The sequence below is a fragment of the Leucoraja erinacea genome, unplaced genomic scaffold (assembly GCF_028641065.1).
Source record: "Leucoraja erinacea ecotype New England unplaced genomic scaffold, Leri_hhj_1 Leri_84S, whole genome shotgun sequence".
In the NCBI taxonomy this organism is placed as follows: domain Eukaryota; kingdom Metazoa; phylum Chordata; class Chondrichthyes; order Rajiformes; family Rajidae; genus Leucoraja; species Leucoraja erinaceus.
This window is the reverse complement of record NW_026576784.1, coordinates 45,001-72,732: the sequence shown is the minus strand read 5'-3', so window position 1 is coordinate 72,732 and position 27,732 is coordinate 45,001. Positions and strand designations below refer to the sequence as shown.

The 27,732-nt window shown below is 46.1% G+C and overlaps 1 protein-coding gene across 3 annotated transcripts in view; it reads right to left on the bottom strand.

The window, feature by feature from the left end:
- Window positions 1–6,828: 6,828 nt before the first annotated feature.
- LOC129694894 (uncharacterized) overlaps window positions 6,829–27,732 on the bottom strand; it is a 39,784-nt gene continuing 18,880 nt past the window's right edge. The window contains exons 1-3 of one of the 3 annotated variants that reach the window (XM_055631648.1): window positions 15,986–16,039; window positions 13,802–13,966; window positions 6,829–11,589 (exon numbers count right to left, since the gene is read on the bottom strand). In XM_055631648.1, the coding sequence (XP_055487623.1) occupies window positions 9,573–10,448 (876 nt within the window). In that variant the 5' untranslated portion in view covers window positions 10,449–11,589; window positions 13,802–13,966; window positions 15,986–16,039 and the 3' untranslated portion in view covers window positions 6,829–9,572. Of the gene's footprint in view, window positions 11,590–13,801; window positions 13,967–15,985; window positions 16,040–27,732 lie in introns of those variants that run through there. The other 2 variants (XM_055631646.1, XM_055631649.1) reach the window with 2 other exon arrangements.

Here is a 27,732-nt window from a genome sequence, read left to right as displayed (position 1 = left end):
AGGGACCCACGATGGTGGGGGAGGGGAGGTTGCAATACTACAGTTATGTATGGTGTAAAATCACTACAGACTCATATATTCTCAGCAGTATTCAGGGTTATCTGATAGAATTTACTTATCCCAATAACCCCCCAGTACAACATACACCAGAAAGGCATTTTGTCCTTACATAAACCAAACAATCTAAAGCCCACATGGTGCTACAAAAATTGTACACAAAAGGTGTGATTGAGCATACTTTTCATGGAAAATTAGAATTTGTATCAAACATATTTATTAAAAATAAAATAGATGGGGGTTGCAGGATTATCATTGACCTTTCAACCCTAAACACATTCGTTCAATATGTTCATTTTAAGATGGATACTCTTATTACTGATAAAGAATTAGTGTCAGCTGGGTTTTCTATATGACAGGCATTGACTCAAAAGATGCATACTATACAGTACCCATCAGAGGGGATCACAGACGGTATTTGAAATTTAACTGGATGGGGGGGGGGCTTTGGCAATATAGAGCTTTGCCAAAGGGGCAAACATCAGCCCCAAGATCATTTACTAAAATTCTAAAACCAGCTTGGCATTGTTACGTAAACAAAGCCATAGGGTAATGCATTTCCCCCGTTCTGCCTCATCAATCGGGTACTAAGGAAAATTCAACAAGACTCGGCATCTGGGATTCTCATAGTACCCGATTGGCCTACTCAACCGTGGTATTCGGTCATACAGGGGATGGTGTTAGAACCTTGTTCCCTCATGAACATAGCCGAATTTATTAATTCATCCAGTGACTGGGGGCAGTCTTCCATGCCATAAGACTAGGGATTTGTTGATTTGTAGAGTCTGAAAGACCCACTACACGGCATGGGGCTGTCAGACAGGACGATGAATCTCATCTCATCTGCACAAAGACTGTCAACACGGAAGCAGTACCTTGGACACATCAAGAAATGGGGCATATACTGCTTGGACAACAACCTCGACCAAAAGGCCAAGAACATTCTGGCCGTATTGGAATTTTAACAAGCCTCCATTATGATAATCGATTGGGCTACAGTGCCATCAATAGTGCCAGAAGTGCACTCTCCAATTACCTATCACAAGGAACGGAGCGGCACACGGTGGGAACGCACCCCCTGGTAACAAAACTCATGAGGGGCATATTCAATGCAAATCCCCCTAAAACCAGGTACTCCAAAATCTGGGAGGTGGGTGTCGTTCTAAACATGCTGAGGAGCTGGTCGCCCATAACAGCATTGTCACTTCAGTAACGGACCATGAAGATGGTTATGCTCATGGCGTTAGTTACCGCACAACGAGTCCAGCCATTAAGCAAACTGAGCCTGGACTCCCTGATCATCTCACCCGAGAAACTGGTGTTTGTCATACAGGATTTAATAAAACAAAAAAGACCAGGTTCATCGGGTCAAGTGTTTGAATTTATGGCATATCCATATGACGAACGACTGTGTATAGCAAGACATATCCAATTATACATAGAATATACTAACAGCATTCGAGGTCAGGAAATGGCGTTGTTAATCTCTTACAAGAAACCGCACAAAAGAGTCACGACCCAAACTATATCAAGGTGGCTCAAATATGTCCTAAAGATGGCAGGAATAGACACTAATGTTTTTAACTCTCATTCCACCAGGGCTGCAGCAACATCCGCAGCAAAAATTCTAGAGGTACCCACAGACCAAATCCTCAGAATGGCAGGATGGTCATCCAAAAGGACTTTCCAAAGGTTTTATAATAAACCAGTTTTTTGGAGCCATCATCGTGTTCGGAAACCATTTTACGTTCAACAATATAATTTGCCCGAAAGGTTACAGGGCTATGATTTTCAATTTAAAAAATTTATATATTTTTTCGTTATACCACACAACCCTTTGTATAAGTGTGTTTTAAAATTACTAATGATGCTCTCTCCCAATACCCAAGGCAGTTGTGAAGCATGGACTCGTTCCACGGCATGAGGTTACAGAGCTTTGAAATCTTCACGTAGTCACTCACGTGACTCCGAAGTAAAATAGTAAGATTAAACGAGAACTTACCAGTTTGAAGTTTGATCTGTATTTTATGAGGAGGAACGTTGAGGGAATACGTGCCCTCCGCTCCCACCCTCCTATGATCATATCAAAAACTGGTATCTCTTTGATAATCTTACTATGTTAGGTCATTATAGGTTCCTGTGACCTCACACCGCTGCTTTGAAGAATGACACGCATGCGTTGGAAGCGGGTTCTTCACGTATTCCCTCAACGTTCCTCCTCATAAAATACAGATCAAACTTCAAACTGGTAAGTTCTCGTTTAATCTTACTATTTTTCTGTACTTTAAGTTTGCATTAAACACACATGCATGTTTAGCACCTTCCATTTGTACATATTTTCCATGTTTTCCACATTTTGCAGGGACTTTTATGTGTGCAACAGACAGGCAGGCAAGGCAGTGAGTGAGTGAACCAAACGAGCAGGCAAGGCAGAGCCCAGCCCAGCTTGTTTGGTGCTTGGTGAAAATTGTTGAAACTGGGGAGAAATGGGAATGATATGCAAGAATAGTTGAGAAAAGCTTGATATAGGCTTGCACGGGGACTGAGTGCATGTATGCATTTTTTTGTATTTTTTGGGGAAAAAAATTGATAAAATATCTGATAATAATCTAATCTAATGATTGGATGGATGGATGGATGGATGGAGCGAGAAGAGAAAAGATAAATAGCAGTGAGCTGTGCCAGAGAGATTGAGAGAGAGAGAGGCAGGATAGATGGACAGAGGTGGTTGTGAATGTTTTGTAAAAATGTTAAAAATCCAAAAATATAAAAATATATTCTAATCTAATCCTCCTCACTTAGATGCTTTATCATTATGTAACAAATATCATCCTTCCCTGGAGCTGAGATCTTACACTTGGCCAGAGCTCACTTTAGCTCCCCCAAATTAAATGGAATATTGTACTTGTCCTCTGTGATACATTTCCTTTGTAAGGCCTCAACATTTTCCTCTCTTGTTCTTTCCCTACCTCTTCTTCCTTCATCTGACAAGTTGCTGGGGCTGTGAACCCTACTAAAAGTGTTAACCATTAGTTCTGCTTTGTCTTTGAGACTACAGTTTGATCTCCATTTGTTAAGATAGGATAACTCCACTCCCTTTTATCACCTTCCATTTTTTTAATCATCCCCCATATCTCCCCTACCTGTGTTGTGTTTCCAATTGAATCACAATACTTCCTCCAATATGCTCTATTTGTTTGTCTTATAGTCCTCCTTACAATTGCCTGAGCCTGTTTGTAATTAATCATGTGTTGGTAGTTATGAGTTCTTTTTAATAATCTGAATGCTCTGTTTCTATTCACCACCGCCTCTTTACATTTATTGTCCCACCACGGCACAGCTTTCCTTTTTGATCTTCCTTTACTTTTAGGTATGGAAACTAATGCTGCTCTTTTGATACCTTCTGACAATTTATTCTCAAAGTTTCATATATCTGTCTCTTCTTGTATCTGTTTTACATATTTATCACTTTCCTCCTTAAATTTCTCCCAATTAGCCTTTCCAAAAACCCATCGTCCACTTCTGTTTTCTTTACTCATAATTAAAGTAATATTTATTTTGCATAGCACAGGATGATGATCACTTCCTATGGTACCCTTTTCATATACTTCCCAGTTACATTTAGCAGCAATCCTATTAGAAACAAGTGTAAGGTCCAACACAGACTCCTTCCCTGTCCTAACATCTACCCTGGTCTTCTTTCCATCATTTAGACATACTAGATTACCATCATTTAATAATTCCTCAATTACCTGTCCATTATTATCTGACTTTCCACTGCCCCATAATGTATTATGTGCGTTAAAGTCCCCACACCAAATAACATTAGATTTGCTCTGGCCTTCTACTTCCTGTAATTTATTGACCTCTAATCGCTTACATGGATTATAGTAATTTATTACCACTATTTTCCTCCTCTCAGACCACACTTCTATTACCACATATTCCTGTTCCTGCCCAATTCCTAATACCCTGTATGGTATCCCTTTTTTAATGAAAGTGGCGCAACCCCCTCCTCCCCCATTTCCCCGATCACATCTCACTGTAACATAATCATATAGAACACAATCTAAACTTGGTTTCAACCAGGTTTCCTGGATACATACGACATCTGGTTTTTCCTTCCTACTGTCTATGAATTGCTTAAAGTCTTGCCCATTGGCTAACAAGCTTTGTGCATTCCATTGTAGGATTAACATTAATATTATTAACCCACACATGTTGACTCTTGGCTTGCCTGGATACTGAGACCATCATGTATTTCCTCCCACTTCAATCCTGCCATGCCCAAGTGGTGGACTGCAGCCTTTACAATGACTTGGATCCTTTCTGTTTTGGATTTTACTTCTGCTGTCGCATTTATTACTCCTGCTATAAATATAACCAGGTTTTTCTTTTCTTTCCATATTCTCTTTTCTTTTTCTTTTATTGTCTCCATTATGCCCATATCTTGTTCCCTCCTGATCCTTCTTTCATTCATCTGTTTTGTAGGGTCAGCCCTTTTTGATGCCTCTGCATAGGAGACCTTTTCCTTCACTCTTATGTTTTGTACTTCACCTTAACGTTTCATCACCTCACATCCCCAGTAAGCCACACTATGCTCTCCTCCACAATTACAGCACTTTGGTCTGACCCCCTCTCCACACTGGCCATATTCATGGTCCCCACTACACCTTGCGCATTTCCTCGCCCCCTTGCACATTTTAGCTATATGCCCAAATTTCTGACATTTGAAGCACCTCATTGGTTTGGGTATGTACTCTCTTACACTATATCGCATGAATCTGAAATGCACCACTTTTGGAAGGGATTCCATCTTGAATTCGACCAGGACTGACTCAGTTTCCTCTTTCTTTGCTCCTTTGGTCATTCTTTTGGCATTCATAATTAATTCACATCTCTTCCTGAGTTCCTGAACCAGTTCACTCATATTGACTGTGAGAGGGATTCCATAGATAAACCCCTTTACACCCTGCCGTCCTCCGTTCTCCCACTCTCACTACTTTGTTTATTTTGGTTTTGTCAATCTTGTTCATTTTCATTGCCTTTTCAACTTGAGCCTCACTGTTGCACCCTATTAGCACGTTTCCATCCTCCAGCACTCTTGCGTACTTTACTTCCCCAACCTGGGCTCTGATTATTTTTGTCAGCTTCAGTGGCTCTATCTTCTTTACTCCTCCTTCTCCTTCAAACCTCACCACTACATTTAACCAAATTTCCTTTTCTGGTTCCTTGTCTTCACTCTCCGATCCACCAATATTGCTTTTCCTTCTTTTACGGCTGCTCTTCCTGGGACTATCCCATGTTCCCACGGGTTCCCACTCCTTCTCAACACTTTCTGCATTATCCTCTCCTCCACTGGCCTCCATACCACTAGACCCACTCTCTCCTGTCATTTTGTAACAGCAGGGGATACTGCCAGAGCACCGTTTACCGGACCTATACAGGCCATCGGCCGATACCCCGATACAATATCTCCCTACTACTACTACTCCTCAGTGTCTCCTCTCTCTCTCTCTCTCTCTCTCAACCTCCGGACCGGCGCGATCCCTCCCAGGAGCTGCACTCAATCCACAGCCGTCCTCCCGTTGACGAGCTGCTTTCCACGGTCGCCCCATTTGCTCCATTTTGTTTTCTGTAATTATAATCTGCAACTCAATCACCTGCCAATCAGTCCCTCCTCACCTGCACAGAGAAAAATGCTGGTGTTTTGTTGTAGTTCAATGTATACATTTTGCAAATAGCTGAGTCAATGTAATTTTGTAAAAAAGACAACAGACCATTTGTATTCACTGGCACATTGTATGAACAATAGTTCAATGGTGGTTTATTTGTCACAAATGCAACTGCAGAGTGAGATTATTTTTGCATATATTACACAGGCAGGTTGAGCTTCTCGAGTGTCTTTGGTGACGTCACTGAGCGGACCACGTGACGCCCCAACACGTCATTGAATGGACTTCACGTGACTTTCCCGCCCTATCAACGGACGGAGCGTCACGTGACGTCATTAATGCCGTCACCACGTGACGTGACGCGCCGCCATCTTGTCGATGCGGCCATGACGACGGTGAAGCGGAAAAAAGCCTCGTCTCCTGAGGCCCCGGATGGGCGCTCCCTCCCTGTAGCCCCGCCCACCCCGGGCGCTCCCTCCCTGTAGCCCCGCCCACCCCGGGCGCTCCAAGAGAGTCAAGAGTCAAGAGTCAATTTAATTGTCATTTGGACCCCTGGAGGTCCAAACGAAATGCCATTTCTGCAGCCATACATTACACACAAATAGACCCCAGACACAACATAATTACATTTTACATAAACATCCATCACATCGCTGTGATGGAAGGCCAAAAAAAACTTATCACTGCACTCTCCCCCCCCCCCCCAGATGTCAGAGTCAAAGCCCTGTAGCTCCGCCCACCCTGTAGCCCTCCATGTAGCCCCCCACCCCGGGCGCTCCCTCCCCCCCTGTAGCCCCGCCCACCCCGGGAGCTCCCTCTCTGTAGCCCCGCCTACCCGGGCGCTCCCTTCCTGTAGCCCCGCCCACCCCGGGCGCTCCCTCCCTGTAGCCCCGCCCACCCCGGGCGCTCCCTCCCCCTCCCTGGACTGTGTTATGTGAAACGTTGCTTGTCGAGTTCAAAAAGGTTTTAATCTAGAACTTGTCAGGCGGGAGGGGAGGGGGGGTGTCGCAGTCGCAGCGGGAGAGTTGCTGCTGACAGACAGACAGACAGACAGACAGACAGACAGACAGACAGACAGACAGACAGACAGCACAGATGCGGGTTCGATCCTGGCTACATGTGCTGGCTGCACGGCCTTGGCTCCTTCCTTCCCCCCCCCCCCCCCATGGCCTCGCTGGGTTTTCTCCGGGTTCTCCAGTTTACTCCCACACCCCAAAGTCGTCAGGAGCTGAATTCCGCGAGTCATGGAGGATACCTCAGTTTACACAATCTCTTTGCCCTGTACAAAAGATGGTGGTAATAGTGAGGTGAGACTTCCACTGATGAATCACTAACGCTAAATTACAATATGTACTCATTCCAGATTCTTTCATCCTCCTGCAGTCTATACAGTAATATCAATCGGCTAATTGAGCTTCAGATTCCCGCCCCTTCAATGGTTGTACTACTACTGATCGAAGAGGAGGATTTACCAGGAGCCCTGCTGCGGTTATGTTGCATAGGTAGGTTCAGAGGTGCCATGTGATTATGTATCCCATATAAATTACATAATTAAAAATCTGGTTATACATGGTTTAAAATTAATTTGCACAAGTTGTCTTTGAAAGCGAATCAGATGGCCGACACACTTTTACCAACGTTACTGATTTGAATGTTGCCAAATCAACCTCAAAGTTGCTGTTGTTAAGCTAAAGTTGACTGACTAAAATAAAGGAATAGATCAAAGACCATTATGGCCCCATGGCTCACAATGTCTGTGCCGAACATGATGCCAAGATAAATTAATCTCCACTGCCTGCACGTGACCCATGCCCCTCCATTCCCTGCATATCCAGGTGCCAATGACTAGTGGGGTACCCCAAGGCTCAGTACTGGGACCCCAGCTATTTACAATATATATTAATGATCTGGATGAGGGAATTGAAGGCAATATCTCCAAGTTTGCGGATGACACTAAGCTGGGGGGCAGTGTTAGCTGTGAGGAGGATGCTAGGAGACTGCAGGGTGACTTGGATAGGCTGGGTGAGTGGGCAAATGTTTGGCAGATGCAGTATAATGTGGGTAAATGTGAGGTTATCCATTTTGGTGGCAAAAACAGGAAAGCAGACTATTATCTAAATGGTGGCCGATTGGGAAAGGGGGAGATGCAGCGAGACCTGGGTGTCATGGTACACCAGTCATTGAAGGTAGGCATGCAGGTGCAGCAGGCAGTAAAGAAAGCGAATGGTATGTTAGCTTTCATTGCAAAAGGATTTGAGTATAGGAGCAGAGAGGTTCTACTGCAGTTGTACAGGGTCTTGGTGAGACCACACCTGGAGTATTGCGTACAGTTTTGGTCTCCAAATCTGAGGAAGGACATTATTGCCATAGAGGGAGTGCAGAGACGGTTCACCAGACTGATTCCTGGGATGGCAGGACTTTCATATGAAGAAAGATTGGATAGACTCGGCTTGTACTCGCTAGAATTTAGAAGATTGAGGGGGATCTTATAGAAACTTACAAAATTCTTAAGGGGTTGGACAGGCTAGATGCAGGAAGATTATTCCCGATGTTGGGGAAGTCCAGAACTAGTGGTCACAGTTTAAGGATAAGAGGGAAGTCTTTTAGGACTGAGATGAGAAAATCATTTTTTACACAGAGAGTGGTGAATCTGTGGAATTCACTGCCACAGGTGGTAGTTGAGGCCAGTTCATTGGCTATATTTAAGAGGGAGTTAGATGTGGCCCTTGTGGCTAAAGGGATCAGAGGGTACGGAGAGAAGGCAGGTATGGGATACTGAGTTGAATGATCAGCCATGATCGTATTGAATGGCAGTGCAGGCTCGAAAGGCCGAATGGCCTACTCCTGCACCTATTTTCTATGTTTCTATCATCAGTATTCACTTCTTCTCAAAAGGAAACTGCAAATCCTGTCAGTTACTCCAGGTTTTTGTGTCTATCTCTGGTTTAATTTGGCTTCCTAAACAAAATTCTATCTTGTGTTTCTTCCGCAACGGCGACTTCACCCGCCCGAGTTGCGGGGTCGAAGAGTACGTGGAGCGGGGCCTAACATCATCACCCGGCGTGGCTTGGAATGGCTGCGGGACTTTGCTAACGCCGGCCGGGGGCTCCAACGCCAAGACTCGGAGCGCGGCCTTGCATCACCCGGCGCGGCGTTAATGGCCGCGGGACAATTGCCATCGCCCGCCGGGGGCTTTGACTTTGACTCTGACATCGGGAGGGGAATGGGAAGTGCAGGGGAGAGATAAGTCTTTGCCTTCCATCACAGCGAGGAGGAGATGCGCTGTGATGGATGTTTGTGTAAATTGTGTTGTGCCTTGGTTCTTTTTTGTGTGTATGACTGCAGAAACAACATTTCATTTGAGCCGCAATGGGGTTCAAATGACAAATAAATTGTATTGTATTGTATTGTATTCTTACAATTTAATATAATCATTTTCACAAATCAGGTGAAATGGAAAATACTTCTGTGCTCCAGATTTCAGGATTCATGCATGTCATAAATTAAAACATCTGCCTGCCTGCCTGCCTGCAGCATGTGACTCTAACCATGCTTAAAGCTTCTATTTAGATACACCAGTCAATCTAATTATTTCATGCCTACAAAAGATCCAATAAAACCATCCTCTTTTGGCGAACGTCTGAAGAATGACAACTGGGGTTTCCAACAGATCTTTATTCAAAAGTTCGATTTCCAGTTTACAGGTTCTTCAGACACGTCTGCCCACATCGGTGGTCAGCGCTGAACTAACGTGCGCAAGCAAAAACCGCGCGAAACAAGCGGCCACTCCCGAGTCACGTGATCGCGGCTTCCGAATGCCGGGTTCGATATCTGCGTGCGCTAGCAGGCGCCGCTACACGGCCCCCCCCAGAATCCGCGGTAACGGAAACGCACGGGTAAACGGACGGTTCGACCGGAACGTGTGGTTCGAGGTCGTGGGGCGAACGTAACAATAGGGACCTGTAAAACAGGACCGGAGGGGCACGAAAAACACGAACGAGGGACGGGCGTAACAAAGGGGGGGGGGGCCGGAGAAACATAACCGGGGTTAACAGGTGCAGAGGGCGGTAAAACAACAGGTGGACGTCCTCTACACCGTGGAGTAGCCACTGTCACTGGGCTATCCTCGTCAACGTGTGCTGGTTTAAGATGGCTCACGGAGACGAACTCCTCCTTGCCACCCAGGTCCAACATGAACGTCGAGACACCAGTACTGAGCACCTTGTACGGACCCTCGTACACCCGCTGGAACGGCGAGCGTTGAGCATCTCTACGAAGTAAAACATGAGCACAATCCCGTAACATAGTAGGTACATGCACCAAAGACAAACCATGCCGGGAAGTGGGAATTTCGGACGTGAATTCGGAAATGCAAGCGAGGTGCCGCTGCTGTCTGGCAGACCAGGGGTCAGATACCTTGGTCAAAGTGAACGTTAGTGGCTTGTGATCTGTGAATGCGGTGAACGCGCGCCCCTCCAGGAAATAACAAAAATGGCAGATCGCTAGGTAGAGTGCGAGGAGTTCCCGGTCGAAAGCGCCGTACTTAACTTCGGGGGCTTGCAGCCGCCTGCTGAAAAATGCCAGTGGCACCCAGCGACTACCTTCACGCTGCTCGAGGACGGCGCCTAACGCGACGTCGGAGGCGTCCGCGGTGAGAGCCGTTTGGGCTGACGCCCTAGGGTGCTCCAGCATAGTGGCGTTGGCCAACGCGGTCATAGCCCCCTCGAACGCCTTCTGTGCCTCCTTGGACCAGACCTGGTCCTTGGGCTTACCGGCAAGGCATTGGAACAACGGCCGCACAATGGCGGCTGCAGACGGGATGAATCAGTGGTAGAAGTTAACCATCCCGATAAACTCCTGTAGACCCTTGACCGATAGAGGCCTTGCGAAGCGACGGATAACGTCGACTTTCTCGGGCAGTGGCTGTGCACCGTGGGAGGTGATGTTGTGACCCAAGAATGAAATGGAATGCAATCCAAACTGGCACTTGTCAGGGTTGATCACCAACCCGTGTTTGTGCAGCCGTTCGAAGAGTAGGCGTGGGCCCTCGGTGGGAAAGTGATGGACCACGCCATGACGGGGCACGGACCCGTCGAACCGGGGCGTGAGCAACCCTGGGAAGTCAGCAATCAGGGCTGCAAAAGGTTGCTGGATCACAGCTACCTCGACCAGTTGCTGTATGGTCATTGCGGATTGCGCGGCTTGGCAGGGCGTGGGTCCGACACCTCGTACATGGACTAACCATACGTGGGTTTTGAATTACATTTTACTCAGATGCAAGCCAAGGAATGGCATAATTGTTAGCTGTTAATTAAACATAATCAACCTCAGCAAATTGACAATATCCTATTGAAAGAGAGTGGGTGTTTAAGCTGTCAGGACATTTTATTATTTGCCAAAATATACATCTCAATAGCATAATGATAGAAAAGTTATTTTTCCACGCACCACTCGTAAGTCTAGAGATTTTTTTAATGCTAAATTAAGCTTCAGAAGAGTTTCTTTTTGCATGTAAAAACCCACTTCACAACCACGGGCGATTTTAAAATTTTACAGCCAAATTGATCACTTCTGAAACTTTTTTGATACCAGGGGAATCAAGAAAAAACACAAATATTGCCTTACCTTTGATGAAATGCAGTGAGCAAACGCGATAATTCCCAATATTTTCAATTTCGATATCTGCACGGCCAATGTTCACCAAGCGCTTTAGCTGCTGTTGTCCCTCCAGCTCTTGCTGCTCTGTACCTTCATCTCACTTCACTTTTGGAATTCTGAAGTTGGGTACGATGTCTCTCACGCTTACCCTGACTTCCACAATATTTTACTGTGCAAAAAATCACCATTTTGGCGGTTTCTAAAAAGGTAGGAAAGTACACATTTCATGTATTAACAACATATACCGGAAGATGCGATGTCCTCCAGATGTATTGAGCGGTACCGTGCGTCAAGCCCTATGACCTGGTGACCATACGTGCAACCGCCCTATATATGACGTGAATATGGCTGTAATTATATTATATAAAAATTATATGATGAATATGAATAACCTTTAATAATCCTTTACAGGAAATTACAGTGCCACAACAGCTTCAAGACAGACATAACACCACACATTTCAACAGATATCTTCAATACATAATAAGTTAAAATTTTTGTGCATTATAAAACCTTATAGCAGCTGGTATACAAGACTTCCTATGTCTCTCCGTTTTGCACATTGGTGCAATCAGTCTCTGACTGAAGATGCTGCACTTGATCACCTTCAGGGCGTGGAGTGGGTGAGTGGGGTTGGTCATTATTGAGCCTAGTTTTTTCAGAGTTCTGGCCTCTGCCACCTGCTTGACCGTTAGTTGCTCTGCCCCAACCACTGAGCCGGCCTTCCTGATCAGCTTATCCAATCTGTTTTTGTCCGCTATTCGGGCGCCTTCTCCCCAACAGGCCACAGCAAAAAACAGAGCACTGGCCACCACTGAATGGTAGACACTGCACAGTAGGGGTTGACAGATATTAAATGACTTTAGCCTCCTTAAAAAATACAGTCTACTTTGTCCCTTCCTGTACACCGCCTCCATATGACTCTTCCAGTCCAGCTCACTGTCAAGCTGCACACCAAGGTACCTGTGGTTGGCGACCACCTCCACCTCAGTGCCCCTGATGGTGATTGGTGTTGGTTGAGTCCTCCTCCTCCCCCTCCTGAAATCCATGAATATAATTGTGAGGGTGTATTTTGAATGAGGTCCGGCTCCTGAACCAGCCTAATTAATGGGTGAGGGCAGTTTCTGTGGGTTCCCCCATTTACTGAACCCCACTGACTGCCAGTGTACAGAGTGGGGGTCATGGGCATAGTGGGACTGGGGCAGTGCCAGGCTGGGGGAAGGCGAAGGCATCTTCCACTGACAGGAAAATGCCAAACCCTAACTCCCCCCCCCCCCCCCCGCCCCTTCCAGAGCAGCCCACGGCTGGAGCTGGAGCCGCTTTGGGATCGGCTGCGGGCTCCGTATGTGTGGTCCCACAGCGCGTCCACCTCGGCCAGCATGCCCTTCTGGATCATCGTGGTGATGGGGAGCAGCACTGCCCTGCACACTGCCCGGGCCGCCTTCTGCACCCCCATAGCACCGCTCCGTCATTCTGCCACTCGCTCGCTGCAACACCGGCCTACCCACAGCCCGACCACGCGCAGCATCCCCCACCAGCGGCCTGACCGACCACCCATTCGCACCCACCAGCGGCCTGACCGACCTCTCTCAGCACCCACCGGTGACCCGACAGCCTGACCGATCCTTCGCAGCATCCACCGGCCAACCGACAGCCCGACCCTAACTCTACATTTGTTATTTATCAGTTTTATTTAACAATTCATATCATTGTACTTTTGGTATGCTAGCCTTTATAAATCAGAGCATTGAGTATAGAAGCTGGGATGTAATGTTAAAATTGTACAAGGCATTGGTGAGACCAAATCTGGAGTATGGTGTACAATTTTGGTCGCCCAATTATAGGAAGGATGTCAACAAAATAGAGAGAGTACAGAGGAGATTTACTAGAATGTTGCCTGGGTTTCAACAACTAAGTTACAGAGATAGGTTGAATAAGTTAGGTCTTTATTCTCTGGAGCGCAGAAGGTTAAGGGGGGACCTGATAGAGGTCTTTAAAATGATGAGAGGGATAGACAGAGTTGATGTGGACAAGCTTTTCCCTTTGAGAATAGGGAAGATTCAAACAAGAGGACATGACTTCAGAATTAAGGGACAGAAGTTTAGGGGTAATATGAGGGGGAACTTCTTTACGCAGAGAGTGGTGGCGGTGTGGAATGAGCTCCCAGTGGAAGTGGTGGAGGCAGGTTCATTGGTATCATTTAAAAATAAATTGGATAGGCATATGGATGAGAAGGGAATGGAGGGTTATGGTATGAGTGCAGGCAGGTGGGACTAAGGGGGAAAAACATTTGTTCGGCATGGACTTGTAGGGCCGAGATGGCCTGTTTCCGTGCTGTAATTGTTATATGGTTATAACTTTATAAAGATAAATCAATTGTAAAACAAAATGATCAGCAAGGTTACCATTACCTTAATTCCTTGGAAACCTTGCTATTGTTTTGATGTAATGAGGAGGGAGCCATGATCCCAGAATACTCGCTGCCCAGTGACCAGGAAACAAAGCGCATGATTGAGGTTGGACAATTGACCTGGACGATGACACGTTGGCCGGGCTCGCGTCAAGGAGCTGCAGGTCTAAAAGACATACGACAGAAGAAGAAGAGGTTGGACGTTAATTGACCAATGTCAAACGTGCTTTGATTGGACAATTACTATTCAGAAAATTGGAGGTTTTTCCTCATATTTTAAAAATATGTGCAGGTTTTGTTCTTGACGAGTTTCAGGTATGATTTATACAATATTTTTACTCAATGTTAAAAATTCAGGTAGTTTCTGCGATTTGGGTCAAAAACTTAAATGAGAAAGCACCTCAGGTCACAGCCAAATGAGAGATACCTGAGGGTGACGAGGGGGATTTTGTGGGAATCATTGAAGATCTCTAAGCCCAATCTTGCTCCAAGTTCTCCGTGACCTTCCACACCTGGCTCTAGAGAAGCTGTTCAGGAACAACTTGATGGGATTTCTTCTGGCCCGGATCTCTTCCAGATGGCGTGAAGGGGAAGGTTTGAATCATCTGCCGACTGATGTGGTCACCAGCTGTTTGCGAGGAACTTTCCCACCAAAGACTTGCAAGAAAATGCCACTGGGGCACATGATGACTCAGAGCCCGACGAGTTTGACAAATTTCTCAAGCGTCGTGGATTCTCCCGTACAGCCCCAAGAGGTATTGGACGTATACTTGTCCCATTACACCCGTATACCTGTCCCATTACACCCGTATACCTGTCCCATTACACCCGTATACCTGTCCCATTACACCCGTATACCTGTCCCATTACACCCGTATACCTGTCCCATTGCACCCGTATACCTGTCCCATTGCACCCGTATACCTGTCCCATTGCACCCGTATACCTGTCCCATTACACCCGTATACCTGTCCCATTACACCCGTATACCTGTCCCATTACACCCGTATACCTGTCCCATTACACCCGTATACCTGTCCCATTACACCTGTATACCTGTCCCATTACACCCGTATACCTGTCCCATTACACCTGTATACCTGTCCCATTACACCCGTATACCTTGTCCCATTACACCCGTATACCTGTCCCATTACACCCGTATACCTGTCCCATTACACCCGTATACCTGTCCCATTACACCCGTATACCTGTCCCATTACACCCGTATACCTGTCCCATTACACCCGTATACCTGTCCCATTACACCCGTATACCTGTCCCATTACACCCGTATACCTGTCCCATTACACCCGTATACCTGTCCCATTACACCCGTATACCTGTCCCATTACACCCGTATACCTGTCCCATTACACCCGTATACCTGTCCCATTACACCCGTATACCTGTCCCATTACACCCGTATACCTGTCCCATTACACCTGTATACCTGTCCCATTACACCCGTATACCTGTCCCATTACACCCGTATACCTGTCCCATTACACCCGTATACCTGTCCCATTACACCCGTATACCTGTCCCATTACACCCGTATACACCCGTCCTGTCCCATTACACCCGTCCCATTACACCCGTATACCTGTCCCATTACACCCGTATACCTGTCCCATTACACCCGTATACCTGTCCCATTACACCCGTATACCTGTCCCATTACACCCGTATACCTGTCCCATTACACCCGTATACCTGTCCCATTACACCCGTATATCTGTCCCATTACACCCGTATACCTGTCCCATTACACCCGTATACCTGTCCCATTACACCCGTATACCTGTCCCATTACACCCGTATATCTGTCCCATTACACCCGTATATCTGTCCCATTACACCCGTATATCTGTCCCATTACACCCGTATATCTGTCCGTTTCATCAAGCGCCCATTTGCTGATCACTCCAGAGGCACAGCGCGCAAAACCCAGAGACAGATCCCCCCCCCCAATGTCTATCCCCCTCACAGTCCCCACCCTGACCAACAACCCCAGGTATTGGCAGAAATTCACTACTAAATAGAGACACAAGTACATATCAGTGGTCCCTGTTAAACTCCTTCAAGTAGGCCCAGACCACAACTTTAGTGAATAAACCTTAATGAGGGGAAGGGGATAGACTCGGCTTGTTCTCGCTAGATCGATGCTGCCGCCGACCCTCACCTGCCGACCGATGATGCCCAGCCTCGCCTCGCGGCCTCAACGGTAACTTGGACCAAAGATCCTAGAGGAGCAAGATAGACCACTCCTTCGAAATCCAATGGGCTTGCGTGTAGTACGTGACGGAACGTCACGGCCGCCATTTTTTAGTGCGACATGCGACTTCCGGTATGCCACCCGCTGTGATCCAAAGCAAAGATTATAGAGCTCCGCTATAATCTTTGATCCAAAGCAAAGATCCTCGAGTATCTTGTAGCGGGAACAGCCCCCTCCTTTGCGTAGTTTCCCTTGCATTGTATTGCTTTAACACACACTGCACAAAATTAAATTTAACGTATACATATTATATATATTTATATGAATGTGTGTCTGTGTGTGAGAGGCAAGTTACAGATAGTTAAGTTTATTCTCATGGATCAGAAGCAACTTTGATTTAAATAATCACTATTAATTTATTTGTCTTGTAAGATGATATACATAAACCATAAAGGCAATTATATATATAATTATATAGTAATAATATATATATGCATATATATATTTATACACACATATATATATACACATACATATATACACACATACATATATACACATACATACATACGTATACACATACATATGCACACATACAAATACACACATACATATGGATACATTTATATGCATACATACACACATATAAACATATATATACATACATATATACACACATATACATATACATGCATATATACACATACATGCATATATATACACATACATATATATTTATACATATGATTAACATGTAGAGGAACCAACGAGAGAGCAGGCTATTTTAGACTGGGTATTGAGTAATGAGGACGGGTTAGTTAGCAATCTTGTTGTACGTGCCCCCTTGGGCAAGAGTGACCATAATATGGTTGAGTTCTTCATTAGGCAGGCAGTGACTAGTAGGGTACCGCAAGGCTCAGTGCTGGGACCCCAGCTATTTACAATATATATATTAATGATCTGGATGAGGGAATTGAAGGCAATATCTCCAAGTTTGCGGATGACACTAAGCTGGGGGGCAGTGTTAGCTGTGAGGAGGATGCTAGGAGACTGCAAGGTGACTTGGATAGGCTGGGTGAGTGGGCTAATGTTTGGCAGATGCAGTATAATGTGGATAAATGTGAGGTTATCCATTTTGGTGGCAAAAACAGGAAAGCAGACTATTATCTAAATGGCGGCCGACTAGGAAAAGGGGAGATGCAGCGAGACCTGGGTGTCATGGTACACCAGGCATTGAAAGTAGGCATGCAGGTGCAGCAGGCAGTGAAGAAAGCGAATGGTATGTTAGCTTTCATAGCGAAAGGATTTGAGTATAGGAGCAGGGAGGTTCTACTGCAGTTGTACAGGGTCTTGGTGAGACCACACCTGGAGTATTGCGTACAGTTTTGGTCTCCAAATCTGAGGAAGGACATTATTGCCATAGAGGGAGTGCAGAGAAGGTTCACCAGACTGATTCCTGGGATGTCAGGACTGTCTTATGAAGAAAGGCTGGATAGACTTGGTTTATACTCTCTAGAATTTAGGAGATTGAGAGGGTATCTTATAGAAACTTACAAAATTCTTAAGGGGTTGGACAGGCTAGATGCAGGAAGATTGCTCCCGATGTTGGGGAAGTCCAGGACAAGGGGTCACAGCTTAAGGATAAGGGGGAAATCCTTTAAAACCGAGATGAGAAGAACCTTTTTCACATAGAGAGTGGTGAATCTCTGGAACTCTCTGCCGCAGAGGGTAGTCGAGGCCAGTTCATTGGCTATATTTAAGAGGGAGTTAGATGTGGCCCTTGTGGCTAAGGGGATCAGAGGGTATGGAGAGAAGGCAGGTACGGGATACTGAGTTGGATGATCAGCCATGATCATATTGAATGGCGTTGCAGGCTCGAAGGGCCGAATGGCCTACTCCTGCACCTAATTTCTATGTTTCTATGTTTCTATTATTTTCCAACGATCAATAGATTTACGATCAGTTCCTGTGGATTGGAGGATAGCTAATGCTATCCCACTTTTCAAGAAAGGAGCGGGAGAGAAAATGGGGAATTACAGACCAGTTAGCCTGACTTTGGTGGTGTGAAAGATGCTGGAGTCAATTATTAAAGATGTAATAATGGGGCATTTGGATAGCAGTAAAAGGATTAGTCCAAGTCAACATGGATTTATGATTTTACAATGCATTTAAGCCTCTCCCATTTTTATGAGATGAATTCCTGGAATATGTAAGAAGTTTATTGTAACCTAGTGCTACTTGCCTGAACAATGGATGATATATCACCTAAATGCAATTGTTTTCAGTTGTGTGGAGAGACCTGTATATTGAAAATGCGTTTTGGCTCTAATATGTCAATTTACCTTAAATGTAGAAGAGCTTATTAAAATCTTCTTACAAAGACCATTAAGTATTTTCTATCTATCCTCTTTTGGACCCAAGGCATAGCAGAGCTGCCAACTCTCACGAAGAGGTAAGGGAGGGAGAGAGGGAAGGGAGGGAGATCGCGAAGAGAGAGGGAGAGAGAGAGAGAGAGAGATCGAGAGAGGGAGAGAGGAGAGAGAGAGAGATCGAGAGAGAGGGAGGGGAGCGAGAAATCGTGAGAAGAGAGGGAGAAGGGGGAGAAGGGGGGAGAGGGAGAAGGGGGGAGAGGGGAAAGGGGAAGGGAGGGGGGGGGACAGGGGGAGAAGGGGGAGAGGGGAAAGGGGGGGAGGGAGAGTGGAACGATAGCACATTATAACGCGCAGCCGTCCCATTCCGACCAAAGATTATAGAGCAGAGCTCCACTAGTATCTTTGATTGCGGCCGCCGCCACCGAACCCCCCGACCCACCATTGCACCCAAAGATGATAGAGCAGAGTTATATAATATTTGATTGCACCCTTCTTCACGGCGGGCTTGTGATCTTTGCTTGTGATGTCTTGTACGTATGTGAGTGTTGTTTGCTATGTCCCTATGTTCGAGGAATATAATGGGTAACAGCCGCCCATTCTCGGACTTGAATCTGAGCTCGAAAAATCTCCTGGTCACTGGACCTAATGTGTCCGCGGGCCATATTGTGGAGACTAATCCCTTACAAAACAAAACCAAAAACGTACAGAAGTGTTAAAATTGTCTTTATTATTGTGGTGAGTAAAGAACTATTAAAAATAAGTCTAATAACTTTCTAATGTACCGACAAACCCAGTTTCCCAATGGCCGTTGATGGGAGAACAGAAAATAACATTTTCACGACAGAATATCGACTGAAAATAATAAAAATATTTTCTCACCTTTCTTTTTTATTGGGGAACCTAAAGAATGACAGGTCGGGTCGTTTAGATTTACGATTAGAATAATTGATAGCAGAGCAGTGAGATGACATTTAGATAAGGACGCCATGACAGTGTGGGGGGGGGGGGAAGCCCAATAAATGCCTCGAAAAATGGCGTCGACGATCACACACGTCATTCTACGCGTTTTTCGAGGAGTGGTCTATCTTGCTCCTCTAGGATCTTTGACTTGGACTCCCTCCCCCTCGCTGATTCCGCCGACCCTCGCCGCCCTCCGGGATCGCCCAGCCTCATCGCCGCACCGGCCCCACCCAACATGGCCGCCGGACCCGACCCACCCAACATGGCCGCCGGACCCGACCCACCCAACATGGGCCGGACCCGACCCACCCAACATGGCCGCCGGACCCGACCCACCCAACATGGCCGCCGGACACGACCGACCCAACATGGCCGCCGTAACCGACCCACCCAACATGGCCGCCGGACCCGACCCACCCAACATGGCCGCCGGTCCCGACCCACTCCACCTGGCCGCCGGTCCCGACCCACCCAACATGGCCGCCGCACTGGCCGCCGCCCGACCCACCCAACATGGCCGCCGCCGTAACCGACCCACCCAACATGGCCGCCGGACCCGGACCCCACCCACCAACATGGCCGCCGGACCCGACCCACTCAACATGGCCGCCGGTCCCGACCCACCCAACATGGCCGCCGGACCGGCCCACCCAACACCCACCGGACACCCACCAACATGGCCGCCGCCGGACCCGACCCACCCACACAACATGGGCGCCGCACTGGGGCCCCGTACCCCAACATGGCCGCCGTACCCGACCCACACAACACCCGACCCACACAACATGGCCGCCAGACCCGACCCACCCGACATGGCCGCCGGACCCGACCCACCCAACATGGCCGCCGGACCCGACCCCACCCAACATGGCCGCCGTACCCGACCCACCCAACATGGCCGCCGCACTGGGCCCGACCCACCCACCCAACATGGCCGCCCCACCCACCCGACCCGACCCAACAACATGGCCGCCGTACCCGACCCACACAACATGGCCGCCGGATCCGACCCACCCAAAATGGCTATCGTACCCGACCCACCCAATATGGCCGCCGAACTGGGCCCGACCCACCCAACATGGCCGCCAGACACGACCCACCCAAAATGGCCGCCGTACCCGATCCACCCAACATGGCTGCCGCACCGGGCCTACCAGACATCGCCGCCGCACTGGGCCCACCCAACAATGTTGTAAAATAGGTGTTGTACTTCCGGTGTACTTCAGCAGCCTCCACCTACAGCCGGTATCTTTTTGTTTTTTTGTTTATTTAGTTATGTAAAAGTGTGTTTTTTTTAATGTCTTTATGTGGGGGAAGAGGGCACGGTGCGGGGGATACCGTCCTTCAGCCGCTTCCTGGTGAGGACGCGACTATTATTCGAGTCGCGTCCTCGCCTCCCCCCCCCCCCCCCCCACAGCGGCCTACCTACCTGGATTGGCGCGGCCTTTCCTGCCGGGATCGACTGGAGCTCCAGCAGCGGCGGGACAGCGCTGAAACATCGCGGGGCTGGCGATGCCTTACCGGGGGTCGCCGTCTGGAGCCCGGAGTGCTGGACCTGCTGCCGACATCATGGAGCTGCGGTTTGCGGAGCTCCCAACGCGGGCGGCGCTGATGGACAGCGTGGGGTCCTGTGACTCTGCCCGGCTCGGCCTGCGGACTCAGGAGCTGCAGACTCCGGCAGCGGGAGGCGGCTGATCAGGAGGTCCGGGTCGCTGAGGAGGAGGATGCTCACCGTCGGGGTTCGGCGTCGGCGTTCCACCAGCCCGGCGTGAGGGCCTGAAAATCGGGCCACCCGGGGCGGCGACTGCGGGTGCTGGGAAGGCCCCGACCACGGATGAACATGGAGGGGAGGCTGGCTGGACTATGGTGCCATCCTCACCTTGGTGCCATTTATAGAAACATAGAAATTAGGTGCAGGAGTAGGCCATTCGGCCCTTCGAGCCTGCACCGCCATTCAATATGATCATGGCTGATCATCCAACTCAATATCCCGTACCTGCCTTCTCTCCATACCCCCTGATCCCCTTAGCCACAAGGGCCACATCTAACTCCCTCTTAAATATAGCCAATGAACTGGCCTCAACTACCCTCTGTGGCAGAGAGTTCCAGAGATTCACCACTCTCTGTGTGAAAAAAGTTCTTCTCATCTCAGTTTTAAAGGATTTCCCCCTTATCCTTAAGCTGTGACCCCTTGTCCTGGACTTCCCTAACATCGGGAACAATCTTCCTGCATCTAGCCTGTCCAACCCCTTAAGAATTTTGTAAGTTTCTATAAGATCCCCTCTCAATCTCCTAAATTCTAGAGAAACATAGAAACATAGAAATTAGGTGCAGGAGTAGGCCATTCGGCCCTTCGAGCCTGCACCGCCATTTAATATGATCATGGCTGATCATCCAACTCAGTATCCCGTACCTGCCTTTTCTCCATACCCTCTGATCCCCTTGGCCACAAGGGCCACATCTAACTCCCTCTTAAATATATATAGCCAATGAACTGGCCTCAACTACCCTCTGTGGCAGAGAGTTCCAGAGATTCACCACTCTCTGTGTGAAAAAAAGTTCTCCTCATCTCGGTTTTAAAGGATTTCCCCCTTATCCTTAAGCTGTGACCCCTTGTCCTGGACTTCCCCAACATCGGAAACAATCTTCCTGCATCTAGCCTGTCCAACCCCTTAAGAATTTTGTAAGTTTCTATAAGATCCCCTCTCAATCTCCTAAACTCTAGAGAGTATAAACCAAGTCTATCCAGTCTTTCTTCATAAGACAGTCCTGACATCCCAGGAATCAGTCTGGTGAACCTTCTCTGCACTCCCTCTATGGCAATAATGTCCTTCCTCAGATTTGGAGACCAAAACTGCACGCAATACTCCAGGTGTGGTCTCACCAAGACCCTATACAACTGCAGTAGAACCTCCCTGCTCCTATACTCAAATCCTCTTGCTATGAAAGCCAACATGCCATTCGCTTTCTTTACTGCCTGCTGCACCTGCATGCCTACCTTCAATGACTGGTGTACCATGACACCCAGGTCTCGCTGCATCTCCCCCTTTCCCAATCGGCCACTGTTTAGATAATAATCTGCTTTCCCGTTTTTACCACCAAAATGGATAACCTCACATTTATCCACATTAAACTGCATCTGCCAAACATTTGCCCACTCACCCAGCCTATCCAAGTCACCTTGCAGTCACCTGCAGTCACCTTGCAGTCTCCTAGCATCCTCCTCACACCTAACACTGCCCCCCAGCTTAGTGTCATCCGCAGAAGGGGCAGGATTAGTAAATTGTAAACTTGAAACAGTGTCCACAAATATTAAACTACTTTTCCTTCGACAGACACAACTAGGGAATATAATTAGGTCTAAAAACAAAGAGCGGGAGGCACTCAGCAGATCAGGCAGCATTTTCGTCACCACAAAGTGAATGGACAAGCATCATTTTGATCAGGTCCCTTCTTCAGATTGAAGTTGTAAATAAATGGAATGCTGAAGAGATGAGGTGAGCCAAACCTGTGCAACTGGTAGGTGGATGGAGGCACTTTGTACCTATCCATGTTCTCCAGAGATGCTGCCTAACCCGCTGAGTTACTCCAGCACTCTGTGAAACGTCACCTATCCATGTTCTCCACAGATGTTGCCTGACCCCCTGAGTTACTCCAGCACTCTGTGAAATGTCACCTATCCATGTTCTCCACAGATGTTGCCTGATCCACTGAGTTAGTCCAGCACTCTGTGAAACGTCACCTATCCATGTTCTCCACGGATGCTGCCTGACCCGGTGAGTTACTCCAGCACTCTGTGAAACGTCACCTATCCATGTTCTCCACAGATGCTGCCTGACCCACTGAGTTACTCCAGCACTCTGTGAAACGTCACCTATCCATGTTCTCCAGAGCTGACCTGTCTTCACTAAGGAAGACACAAAAAATCTCCCAGAAGTACTGGAGGTCAGAGGATCTAAGGGGATCAAGGAACTGAAGGTTATTAGGACAGTCATTAGGCGAGAAATAGTATTGGGTAGGCTATTGGGACTGAAGGACGATAAATCCCCTGGGCTTGATGAACTGCATCCCAGGGTCCTCAGGGAGGTGGCTCTAGAAATAGTGGAAGCATTGGTGATCATTTTCCAATGTTCAATAGATTCAGGATCAGTTCCTGTGGATTGGAGGATAGCTAATGTTATCCCACTTTTCAAGAAAGGAGCGAGAGAGAAAACAGGGAATTACAGACCAGTTAGCCTGACTTTGGTTGTGGGAAAGATGCTGGAGTCAATTATTAAAGAGGTAATAATGGGGCATTTGGATTAGTCCAAGTCAGCATGGATTTATAAAAGGAAAATCATGCTTGACTAATCTTCTGGAATTTTTTGAGGATGTGACAAATAAAATGGATGAAGGAGTCAGTGGATATAGTGTATCTAGACTTTCAGTAAGCCTTTGATAAGGTCCTGCGCGGGAGATTGGTGACTAAAATTAGAGCACATGGTATTGGGGGTAGGGTGTTGACATGGATAGAAAATTGGTTGGCAGACCGGAAGCAAAGAGTGGGAGTGAACGTGTCCTTTTCAGAATGACAGGCAGTGGCGAGTGAAATGCCGCAAGGCTCGGTGTTGGGGCCGCAACTGTTTACCATATATATTAATGATTTGGAAGAGGGAATTAGGAGCCACACTAGCAAGTTAGCGGATCACACAACGCTGGGTGGCAGTGTGAACTGTGAAGAGGATGTTAGGAGGTTGCAGCGTGACCTGGACAGGTTGAGTGAGTGGGCAGATTCGTGGCAGATGTAGTATAATATAGATAAATATAAGGTTATCCACTTTGGTGGCAAAAACAAGGGGGCAGATTATTATTATCTCAATGGGGTTAGGTTAGGTCCTTGTACACCAGTCACTGAAAGTTGGCTTACAGGTACAGCAGGCAGTGAAGATAGCTAATGGAATGTTGCCCTTCATAACAAGAGGATTTCAGTATAGGAGTAAAGAGGTTCTTCTGCAGTTGTATAGGGCTCTGGTAAGACCACATCTGGATTATTGTGTTAAGTTTTGGTCTCCTAATTTGAGAAAGGACATTCTTGTCATTCTGCAGCATAGGTGCACAAGATTGATTCCTGGGATGGCCGGACTGTCATATGAGGAAAGGTTTAAAAGACTAGGATTGTATTCACTGGAGTTTATAAGAATAAGGGGGATCTTATAGAAACATATAAAATTATAAAAGGACTGGACAAGCTAGATGCAGGAAAAATGTTCCCAATGTTGGGCGAGTCCAGAACCAGGGGCCACAGTCTTAGAATAAAGGGGAGGTCATTTAAGACTGAGGTGGAAAAAAAATTTCCACCCAGAGAGTTCTGAATTTGTGGAATTCCCTGCCATAGTGGGCAGTGGAGGCCAAGTCACTGGATGGATTTAAGAGAGAATTGGATAGAGGTCTAGGGGCTAGTGGAATCAAGGGTTATGGGGAGAAGGCAGGCACGGGTTATTGATTGGGGACGATCAGCCATGATCACTATGATGGCCGTGCTGGCTCGAAGGGCCAAATGGCCTCCTCCTGCACCTATTTTCTATGTTTCTATGACCCTCTGAGTTACTCCAGCACTCCGTGAAACGTCACCTATCCATGTTCTCCACAGATGATGCCTGACTCGCTGAGTTACTCCAGCACTCTGTGTCTTTTGAGCAAGAGCATTCAAATATCTTTACAAATCTATACAACAGTTTGTCCAGTCCAAAGCTCAATGAATGACCATTACACACACACACATTCCTTTCACCTGAAAGTCCTTCACAAGAACTCATAATAAACAAGCTGTGATTAGGGTAGTTAACATTAACCATTTCACACAAGTGGTTAACAACTAGTTCACATTAACTTTCCTCAACCAAGTACAATGTAGATCCACTTTAAATTCCTCGCTGTCTTCTTACCAGAGATATCCTTGTCACCGGCATGCTGGACCAGAAGCTACGTTATAGGTTGCATGCATAAACCATCTACAGGTACATAAAACATACTCACGTATAGACTGCTTCCTAGTGGATACAAAACTAATACTATGAACCTACATTAAGAACCTACTAACAAACCTACTTAAGAACTTACAAAATTCTTAAGGGGTTGGACGGGCTAGATGCAGGAAGGTTGCTTCCGATGTTGGGGAAGTCCAGGACAAGGGGTCACAGCTTAAGGATAAGGGGGAAATCCTTTAAAACCGAGATGAGAAGAACTTTTTTCACACAGAGAGTGGTGAATCTCTGGAACTCTCTGCCACAGAAGGTAGTTGAGGCCAGTTCATTGGCTATATTTAAGAGGGAGTTAGATGTGGCCCTTGTGGCTAAGGGGATCAGGGGGTATGGAGAGAAGGCAGGCACGGGATACTGAGTTGGATGATCAGCCATGATCATATTGAATGGCGGTGCAGGCTCGAAGGGCCGAATGGCCTACTCCTGCACCTAATTTCTATGTTTCTATGTTTCTAAATATCACACCAATACGATTTCAGATCACTCCCCGCTAACTTTCGTTTTAAAATTGGAAGGAATCTCTACGAACAAATCGTTCTGGAGGTTTAACTCGCAAATTCTGAAAGACCCACAAGGGAGTATATATCTAAAAAAACAGATGGACCTATTTTTTGAGACAAATGATACACCAGATATATCGCCCACTTTATTATGGGAATCCTTCAAAGCATTTATTAGAGGAGTCATTATCTCGTATCAAGCTTTTCAAAACAAAAAGAATAAGAATGAACAAAGACAATTAGAAGAACAAATCAGACAACTAGATATAGATAATGCTAAAGATCCAACTATGGATAAACATAATAAAATTGTAATACTGAAATTTAAGCTAAATAAATTATCAGAGAAGATTATAAGATTATTCCAAATTACAAAACAAGAACATTTTGAATTTGGGGATAAACCCCATAAACCTTTGGCACGCCAATTGAAAAAACGGGAAAAAGATCATGTAATTTTAAAGATTAAATCAGATAGAGGGGAATTATTAACACTACCTAATGATATCAATAAAATATTTGCTCAATATTACGAGAATTTATACACATCGAAAACACTAATAGACAATAATAAAGTTTCAGAATTTTTGGACAATTGTTACCTTCCAAAACTAGAATGTATTACTGTATATCACAAAATCCCAAATCAGTATACCAAACATATTAAATCTAATTGAGGACTTTGGATCTTTCTCAGGATACAGAATAAACTGGAACAAAAGTGAAATTATGTCGATAAAATCAAAAAAATTTCAAAAGAGAGCTGGGATAAACACTTACTATATGTGCATAAATGCTCGATCAACATACTCAAATCCAATATAAAACATTACATGGACTATATTATTCAAAAACTAAAATAAATAAACTTTTCCCCAATGTCTCACCCATTTGTGATAAATGTCAGTCACAAGAAGCTAACATAGCGCACTCTTTTGTTTTCTGTATAAATATCCAAAAATTCTGGAACAAAATATTTGAAATCTTCAGAAAACTATTTAAAATAAAACTTGTACCAAAAGCAGAATGGATCATTTTTGGAATATCGGAAGGTAACCCCGAATTAAATGTGTTTCAAAAGAACTTACTTAATTACGGGCTAATAATGGGAAAAAAGCTTATACTCAAATTTTGGAAAAATGCTCCAATACCAAAAATAAAAATGTGGATTTCAAACATGTTCGAAACACTACACTTGGAAGAGATGAGACTACTCCTAGCAGGCAAAGCAGACCACTTCCAAAAGACGTGGTCTGCATTTACGGAACTATTACAAGCATAAGGTGCAATAGTAATTTAAAATATAAATGGTACCAGGATCTGGTAACGGGGGGTATAAAATATATATATTTTTTAAAACACGGTTGGTATATCCTTTGTGTTACAACAGAGCGATTGTTTTTCCTTTTTTTTTCCTTTTCTTTCTAGGGTCTTATTTCATTTCTTTACTACCTTCTCTAATTTCTTCCCCACAGGGCTTTCTTCTCCCAACACTTTCCTGCACCTTCACAATTCTTGCTCACTTTCCTTACTTCTTTTATTTCTACCTTCTTTAAAGCTCGAAAAACGAAGTGGTACAACAAAATGTAATAAGATTTATGTGATGCATATTATTGTAATTTACTGTACGTCTAATAAAAAATAAAAAATATACTCCCTTACGAGTGTAGAACCAGGAAAGAAATCGAAGGCTTTGTGAACCAGCATACCGATGCACATTAACAATTTCCCCCCCGCAAACTGTGCACCTCAAACGGCAGTACTTTTAAATATACTCCCTTTCGAGTGTTGAACCACCAAGCAAATGGACAGGCATCATGAACCTGTACACTGACGCACTTTAACAATTTCCCAAGCAACAC